This window comes from Thamnophis sirtalis, unplaced genomic scaffold (genome assembly GCF_051295495.1).
Source record: "Thamnophis sirtalis isolate CommonGarterSnake01/CBP01778 unplaced genomic scaffold, rThaSir2_p1.2 scaffold_4, whole genome shotgun sequence".
Lineage (NCBI taxonomy): Eukaryota > Metazoa > Chordata > Lepidosauria > Squamata > Natricidae > Thamnophis > Thamnophis sirtalis.
Window position 1 is genome coordinate 138,419,484 of NW_028261384.1, and position 9,395 is coordinate 138,428,878.

At 39.9% G+C, this 9,395-nt stretch overlaps 1 protein-coding gene across 1 annotated transcript in view; it reads left to right on the top strand.

The window, feature by feature from the left end:
* RNF212B (ring finger protein 212B) overlaps window positions 1–9,395 on the top strand; it is a 14,890-nt gene extending 5,495 nt beyond the window's left edge. Inside the window, 12 exon segments of the mRNA XM_087712196.1 lie at window positions 64–138; window positions 3,618–3,733; window positions 4,535–4,595; window positions 4,983–5,070; window positions 5,691–5,733; window positions 6,520–6,577; window positions 7,101–7,146; window positions 7,475–7,514; window positions 7,623–7,759; window positions 8,239–8,294; window positions 8,868–8,908; window positions 9,361–9,395. Of these exon segments, the coding sequence (XP_087568322.1) occupies window positions 64–138; window positions 3,618–3,733; window positions 4,535–4,595; window positions 4,983–5,070; window positions 5,691–5,733; window positions 6,520–6,577; window positions 7,101–7,146; window positions 7,475–7,514; window positions 7,623–7,759; window positions 8,239–8,294; window positions 8,868–8,908; window positions 9,361–9,394 (795 nt within the window). The 3' untranslated portion in view covers window position 9,395.

A 9,395-nucleotide genomic window follows, 5' to 3' on the forward strand; every position in this document is an offset into this window, starting at 1 on the left:
CAACTTTTAGATTGTAAATAATTTAACCCTTATCAACCCTTTGTCTGCTTTTCCTGCCTTCAGATGAAACAAGAAGAAAAGAAGTTTTTCAAAAACCCTGTTGAAACAATGCTCACCTATATGGCTCATATCTCTCAGGTATGAAACCATAGATTTTAGTTGCGAAAAAGAGGGATTAAAACAGGTATGTAATACTGAAGTTATTCTGACCCACGTAAAGTGTTTGAAAGCATGTCCACCCATGTAGAAAACATGAACTACTTCCCCAGTCAAACATATTCCCTAAAATTAAGGTTCCATTTTTAATAGATGTTACGCGATGGATGAACGATCCAAGGTCCTCTAGAGGACTGGTTAATAGCCAACCTGGGGAAAGGTTAATCCTGTAGTAATAGTGATCCCACGTTTGCCAAGTAAGCTAATTAAATACAATAATAAATCTAGATAAAAGAGCCAGATAAATATTGTGACGGGCTAGTTAATCAGCAGAAGTTGTTTCAGCAGAATCAGCAATACCTGAGCATTAACATCCACCATGATAATCCTCCTCCTAATCCCATCATTTAAACCAGATAGCCGAGAGCGCTCAGATGAAGAGGAGGGGGAGGAACATTTAAAGTGGGAATGGATCTGTATTTTATTCTACATTCATTCAACAATTGTTTTTAATTTTCTTACAATTACATCCCTTAATTGAATTTAACAAAGTTTGCAGCTACTCTTCATTAGATTCAGAAAACAGGCAAAACTGCTACCTCGTGTTCAATATTCCGCACAGGAGCCTCTGGTAAAAGAGAGTCCAGCATCCTGCAGTTCTAAAATCCTTGGATAAAAGACAGATCATCCTTACTCAGCCGGTGTTTATTTGTGCTAGACTGAAAGATATTGTATAATCTTGATTTTCATAAGGAAAGTTTGACCTCCAGGGTGTTAAAAGAAAGTAAGGATGGTTGAGAACAGTAATCCATGTAATCACATAAGTCTCCTTGTCATCTCAACAAATTGTTGCGTGAGAAGAAAAGCCAACTCGGAAAAAACATAAAAAGTTCAGTCCTGAGAATGATGCACACATGTGCGCGCGCATGCACACACACACACGCGTTCACATGTTCAGATAACTGTTTCGAAAACATCACTATTTTCATCCATTCACATGAATGCTTAGGATGCATCACATTTTAAACTAGAAATTTTCTAGTACAGTTTACAAAAGATAAAAGAATGGAAGTATTCTATATAATTAATTACAACAGTGATAAAACAGCCACTGCATCCCTTAATTTTAAAGGACTAAAGGCCTGGTAAAAATAAAGGGCTCCTCCTGCTGTTTAAAAAAAAAAACCCTGCAATATAACACACAAGTGAGCACCAACCATATGGAAGGAGATTCCAAAAATTGGAAAAAAAAGCTAGGAAAAGGGTTTTTTTTTAGTCCCAAGCAAAGATTAAGAAATCCTGATGGAGAGATGTTTTAATTGCTGCATTTCCATTGTTCTCTGGTAGTTAGTTGTTATCTCTTTTTCAGCCTAAGAATAGTTTGCATGCCCATTATTTCAATTTCTAGAGAGTTGTTATATTTGTATAACAGGCACTCCTGTTTAAGGAGTTTGAGGGTCATGACACATTTTCCCAATGTACTAATTAGGCTGTAATCAGTTTCACAGTACGTATTTCTGATAAGATTTTCCCTCCTTTAAATCAGACAATGCAGTTGCTTAACATAAACTATTGAGCAAAAATGACTTACGTGCCTGATATTCAAATAGGCAGTTCTGTACAGGATTGATTTCCCCCCCCCAGAGGTCCTCTTTTATTCTACAAGTTAATTCTTAAATTCTCATGGTTTAAAAACAGTTCTGAGGGTAATTTAAGAAGGAAAGCCAGGAAATGTAATCTGAGACAATTTATACTGTAATAAATTGGTTAGACTTTAAGCTGTTGTAAGATTCCTTGCTATCATTCAACTCACCTTGTGGATAATATTCATATCACCTTGTTCATTTACAGCTTTAAGTACACAAAGTCTGAACTGTTTGCTCTACATATTATATGCCTTGCAAACAAAAAACACAGATCACACCCCTGACTGGATGGAATATTAAAGTCAATATATAAAGTACTATTAGATCATTTGTCCTTCTACTGAACTAACTAGACAGTTCCAGGGCTGGAGAGTCTATGGTCGTTATTTAACTGAAAATATTTATACAACCACACAACTTACATCAAACTCGGGGCGGCTCCCAATTAAAATAACATTCATAATGCAAGACAACATTTATACATATAAAACATGAACATTTAAAAAAATCTGGCACCAAAATGAAGATCCCACACGCAGGCCATTATTAAATCCTCTCGCCCACCTCACTTTCTCCCAGCACTTTTGGGAAAAGCCAAGTCTTGTGATTTTTGAAGAATAACCTCCCTCTCCACTGGAAACAAATTCCTTGTGTGTCTAATCACACTTGGCCAAATAAAGTCAACCCTTTGGACTTTGCCCCATGTCCTTTGCCTCACCTTTCCTTCCTTTCCCTTCTTCATTCCATTAAGGCCCATACTAGGCCCTCTATAGAGGCACTGTGCCTGTTACTGCCATTTCTGTGCCAGTTCAAATTCATACAAGGCACTGAACATCTTGTAAAACAATGGAAGCATAATAAAGCTCAGTAATAGAATAAATAGGAGAGCAAACCATCAGTACCCGAAGGAGCAGAATTAATAACATCCAATCCATATCAGGACGGTAACTATCATTACAAATGTACTTCCGAGGCTTCCCCCAACAAAAGGGTGGGAAACAATCTGACCTCAGGAGGAACAGTGCTCCTGAGTAGGTGGTCAGCTGGGTCCCTGAAAATGATGTGCCTTGAGAAACGGGATCCACAAAGAGTCCACAATTTTATTGGGTAGGCATAAGCCACTTGGAGGTGGTGATCGCATAGATAACAAGGCCTCAAGTGCTATAAACCCGAAAACTGAGTTGTAACCATGAGGACGAGTAGCTTTAGATACAGCAAAAGGATTGTGTGTGTCATCAAATTATTGTCAACTCTTAGCAACATTGGGGAAATCTAAAAGAGAGGCGATCAAGGCATGAGTGACTGGAAGCAGAGACTTCCAATCTAGGAAAGATGTCATTGGACCAATCTTCCCATCATCAACCACTGCTGACCATCCTAATTGAAATGTATGGGAGTTAGATTTGAATCCTATTAATGCCTTATTTTACTGCATCAAAGGAGTCGGAAGTCAATACCTTTTTTTCTGTTTCCCTTGCTTTTCCCCACTAGCCACTTCCCTTTTTCCTTTTCTAATTTCTCTAATATTTGCTTTTGTATTCTTTTTGTATGTCATATTAGAAATTAATAAAACTATGACAAATAATATTCAGAATGCCAAAGATTTCCTATCACAAGCCTACTACGATGCGTAGGGATTGGTCATGTACAATCCATATACAGGAGATGTCTTCTGATCTGAGTGAGGTACCTGGACTTAAAAGGTTTCACACATGCTGCTTCTTCCTAAACCTCTAAATGAGTTACAATCATGAGTCCAGATGCTGAATTTCCTTGAAATTCACTTCTCTCATTGCTTTCTGGTCTTCTTTCTAGGTATGGACATTCCAGAAGAGCCAGATGGACCTGCTGGTCTCTTTCTACAAAAATAATGCTTCAAAAGCCGAAGGAGCACTCCAGCAAGCTCTCCACAAACTAACTATCCACGAAAAGTGAGATATGCAGGTTGTGTTCATATAAGAAAGGAAAACAGTATAAATGTGTCTTCACAACACAGTATGAATATTAAAATATCCTCTTCTCTGGGGAGCGGGGCATACAATACACTGAACATGCTGAAGCATCAAATAAGCTGCTTCATACAGCACCCTAAGCCACAAAGAGAACCTAACTAAGATTCAAAATAAGGTTGTGCAAATACAGTTGCTAGGTCTTTCATTTACCCCTGTGAATACAGACTATTAATTTTATCTGTAGGGATTAGTAAAGTTAATATGATTAACTTTACAAGATCTGGTTTCATATTGTCACTCAGTTAAGAACATTACTGATTGATCAAAGGTCCATTGTGCCTTCTTAAGTCAACCCCCCCTACTCTCAGCTGTTTAATTAAAATACTTAAAACATCCCCCTCCCCTTGATATATCCAGAAAGCCACCCTTTCCTTACTCAAGTTATTGAGTAAGTTTGAAATATCCTTCAGTTGTCCTAATTGGGGGTGGGGAGGAGAAATACTTGTTTTATTTTTGATGGAGATAAAAACTGTGGCAAGCAAATAGGATTATATACTTTTCTAAAGAAGACTCCAGGCTACTGCTCCCTTCTGATATCAGCCATTAGATGTTAAAACATGTTGATAATTTGTGAAGTGAAACAAATCGCTCGCATGGCCCCCCAGAGGCAGCCCTCCTGCCTTTATTCTCATCATCGCTGAAGTGTTCTCTGGTGGGCTCTAAAGCATCAAGGCATATTATTATTACCCGCTTTCTGTTTCTCCTGCCTGCCATATGTAGAGAACTGGAGGCTGTACAGAAGGAAAACAGGGAACTGAAGAAGAAGTACTTCAACCTGAAGGTAGGAAGTTTGGTGAAAAACAAGTATATTTTCCCTTATTTGGTTTCTTGTCGCCCTCTGATGGCAGCAATGACTACTGCTCTTCTGCTTTATTTTTTGAGGAGAGAGTAAATCAAACCCCTTTGCATGTTAGGGGCCCAGCTCTTGACCCCCCAACCCCACCTTCTTCTCTCAACAGGCTTTCCCCAGACAGCACCAGGGTAGGTCAGTACGTCTGTTCTGTCCTTCAGAAACATTAAATCAGGATCGGCAGCCCATGAAATGATAGAGGCAGTACTGTAAGAGATCTCGGTGGCAAAATGAGGGAGCTGGGCCTTGAGCCATCATAGGCCAGCACTGAAAACCCAGCACGAAGGAAAATCCCAATGTTCAGGGGTGGGTAGGGAGGAGGTATCCTAACTGATCCAACTCATTTCAATTTGATGCAGAAACAGCACCCCAAGGCCGATTGCCATCACTCCTCCGTCACAGACAGGTAAGAGAGAAGGATCTAGAATCAACTTCACTTGGTTCAGGGTAATATTTGTGTATGCATAGATATGTGCATGGACAGAACTATATGGGTGTTTGCCTGGATCGCTGAGGACAATGTAGGATATGGATAAGATTTCTTATTAGCTCAGGCCAACATGTACTTCTAGCGGTTCCACCACAAAACCGCAGACGACAAAATAGCGCTCGATGAAAGCGCGTACGTGACGTCATCACAGCGCGACGAAAACATCGCGCTGTGATCGATAAATGGAAAAAGAAAGCGAAAACCTTACCCTAACCCCCCCAAACCTAACCCTAAACCTAACCCTTAAACCTAACCCTAAATCTAACCCTAAACCTAACCCTTAACCTAACGCTAAACCTAACGCTAACCCTTAACCTAACCCTAACGCTCTAAACCTAACCCTAACCCTAACCTTTATGTGAATCGGCTTGCTTTAATTTTATTTTTATTTCAATTTTTAATTTTTTTCGTCGCGCTGTGATGACGTCAAATGCGCGCTTTCGTCGAGCACGCTTTTGTGGACCGCGGTTTTGACGGGTCACGCTTCTAGCAGAATGAACCATCATAGTTAACATAGTAACTCTCATACTTTGCAGTTACACCGCAACCAATTTTCCAGCGCTCCAGTGAGGTAGTCAGGTAAGTGGTTTTTTTTTTGTTAGAGGTGTTTTTTTCCAGTGAGACCGCTCTATCAGAGCAACATGGTCTACCCAAATATGGGATGGAGCATACCGCTTCCTAAATAAATAAATATATGACTATAAATTCAAGTATATAAATATCAATTCAACACAAAAATTGAGTTAGGGGGTGATTTACACTGTTAATAGTTTGGACAATGTTGTGTAAGAACTATCAAATATGGAAACAAACACGCCAGCAAAAATGCTACATTCTAGTATACCTTTTACAGAAGTTATCTTGGATCCACACAAAAGTCCCAGCTGGATGGTGAAAATATCCCGAAGAGCTAGTTGGTTTTCTGGCAAAGGATATTTTGAGCTAAGTTTCCCATGGCAGCCACTCTTCTAAATGTGCTCCAGATCCTGGAAGATTGCATAGTTTAGAAACTTGCTCAGAACTGAAGAGAGGGAACAGTGTTTTCTTCAAAAAATTAGAATTCAGAATAGAATAAAGCTGGAAGGGACCTTGGAGGTCTTCTAGTCCAACCCCCTGCTCAAGCAGGAGACCCTATACTATTTCAGACAAGTGGCTGTCTATTCTAACATGTGCATAGTCTAAGTGTCATTCCATACCTTGGAATCTCCTTGTTGCGACTATGGTCCCTTCAATCTAGCTCCCTTACAGCAAAATTTGATTATTATACTTAAAAGACCCCCATAAAGGTACTGAGCCTCCGATTGCAGATTTAGCTTTCAGTTGTAATCGTGACAGTTCCTTGACCTATTGTGTCTCTTTTCTCAGCCGCTCATCTTCCATGGATTCCATTTCTTCCAGAACAAGCCACCCATCAAGCTGGCAGGTTAGTTTCTGCCACTGCTTTTCTTTTCCCAGGAAAGGTTTGAAACCATGCTTTGTTCCCTGCAGTTATTTGAAGTAGTTTTGAGAATAAAATTCCCCTGCTACCATCTGGCCAAATGAAAAGCTGTTTTGGGAAAATAAAACATTCTGGGCTCTTTCTTCTGTTTAGCTGCACGTGGCTTGGGCAGGACCCCCATTTCCTTCGCAGTAATCTGTTTAAAAAGGTGATTTCACTAAGGGAATCCTAAAAGTCCCAAATCCCCAAACTGGTTTATCTGCAACAAAGAACAATAAATAATGTTAGCTCTAAGATGTTTCTGAATATTTTAATTATTGCCCTTTTAGTACTTTTGCTCCATTAACATCCCTCCATCTGGCCTTTTTTAAAATAGTTCTTAATATTTTTGCAATGATTTTACATATTTAGTCACTGCTGTTAGCTTTGTTGTACGCTGCTCCGAGTCACTATACAAATGAGATTAAATAAATGAAAATCCCTTTAAACTTTTCTCCCCTTTATTCAGCAAACCTCAAGAACCACGAGAACAACCCCAGTGGTCTCTATGAATGGTAAGAAGTAGAACTGTCAACAAACAATAAATTTCTGCCATATTTAGATTCAGGGCAAGAGAGCCAAAAGGAATAAAATCAAGAATCTTCCTGGGTTTCATTTCTACAGACAAGCATCGTTTCACAACTTATTATTTGGAACAGAATTTATTGTGAAGAGAAAGAACACGCCCTTTCTGTAACTAATAAAACAATTTCCATTCGATCTCCTCCTCACCTTACAATACCCTTTTCCCCCCGACATGCCTACCCTTAAACTTCCTATCACCTTTCCATGTGCTGCCCACCCTTCATTCCAGGTGTAACACCTTTACATTCTATTTGGCAGCCACTCCGTCTTCAGCCTCCACGCAGAGCTTATTCTACAGGTGAGCCAGAGAAGTGGGGGAGGGAGGCCTTGATGATGGCGCTGCTTCTGTTTTTAGATATATAGTGTTGTCTTCCACAATAACCCGGACTTCTGCCACCCTCCTTAGGGCCTCTCCTTCCACTTCCCAGACGCCCAGTTTCAATATCTTCAGTCTTCAAACTCCGATAACGAGACAAAGTCAGAGCGCTAATAACCCTGGGCAGCCACAGGAAACTCCATACTTCAACCTCAGCATCTTTCCCGGTGAGGAAAGTTGTTCGTCTTTGGCGAATATATGTTTATTCCATATAGTTTTCGTGCAGTATCACAACCACTTTTGATTGTGATCTAGCTCCTTATGTGAATTTGGCTTAAAACTATTTGTAAATAATAACACCTAAGGGCAATTAGCTCCAGGTGAATCCCAAAGCTTTGGATTTAGCTTGAATGCATAAACAAGGAATAATCACATCAACTATAAATCTTTGTCCTAATCTCCCTCACTTTTTCCTAGAAAAGTCCTCTTTTTCTTTTGGCACATGCCTGACATTACCAGTCTGTGCCCAAAGTATGTTGTGCAATTTTTAACCCTGGCATTATATATTCCAAAATGGTTAAACAAAACAAAGGCTTAGCATAACATACAAATGCCAAAATTAACTAACAGGTTAAGATAGCCCTTCAACCCTGACAGAACTTGCCCTCCTGTTCAGTTTGTTTCCTATTGCTTTCGTTTTTTACAGATCCAACAGGTGCTTCTGTTCCTGACCACAATGCTGAAAGACTGCGCCCCCTACAGGTAAAAGGTCGATTGCAGACAGGTTGGGCTTTTTTTCAAGAGTAACTGGACTTCTTGTTTTTTTCCTTTTGATGACGTTCTCATCCAAGAAGCTTCTTCAGCTCTGACAGGATGGTGGGGAATGGAAGGACTGATATTCCTTGCCGACAGTTGGTCATTTGCAGCCTTTTAGAGGGTCATTGAAGCACTTGGAAATTTATCTGTGTCCTTAGGGTCACCTGGGTAGTGATAATGTTTCTGTAGCCTGCAATTTTCCCTCTGGAAATCCATTCCTACTCCCACACCATTCAAAGGGTGTTCATCCCGAATTGTGTAGCTAAAGGTCTGTAGATTCTCTGTCATCCAGGTCATGGTTCCATTCCCCACCATCCTGTCAGAGCTGATGAAGCGTCTTGGACGAGAAGCGAAACTTCTTCAAAAGAAAAACCAAGAAAGTCCAGTTGCCTCTTGAAAAAGCCACTTTGGGACAACCATGGCCTGGATAACAGAATCTCTACAGACTTGTAGACAAGTAGTTCACATGAAGAAAAGTTTCACTCATTTCAATGGCTTTTCCTTTTCTGTCATTCTCAGCTGGGATTCACGCCTCACTCTACACCATCCTTTCCCCACAGGTAAGTGAGGCCCACAGGGATTCTTCATTTTCACCCTTTCGTATGTTACATGATCACAGCTTTGTGAAAGACAATGAATGTAATCCATATCCAGGTTAAATTATGGCTCTCCTCTACCCACCCACCCCTCTAGTTTTCATCACCTTTGTCAGTAAGATGCAATAATATTGATTTTTTTTTTGCCGCTAAAACAAATGTTAATTTTTTTAAGTCCCTGCTTTACGATTTAGAAATCTTAATGGCAACATCCAAAGGAACCAAGTCCCGTTTTCTTTCCTCATTCCTCATGTCTTCTGTCAAACCAAAATTGTAGTATGTTAGAAATATATGACTTGCCGTTATCAGAACTTAGAATATATTTTTTTTCTGAGCAAACAAGTGATCAGAATTTAACGTAGTCCTAAACTGGGAAGACTGGCTCCACACAACTAGTTAATTGCACTTTTCCTCAGGTATTCATCCATCAGCCAAATCCATCAGCAATAAT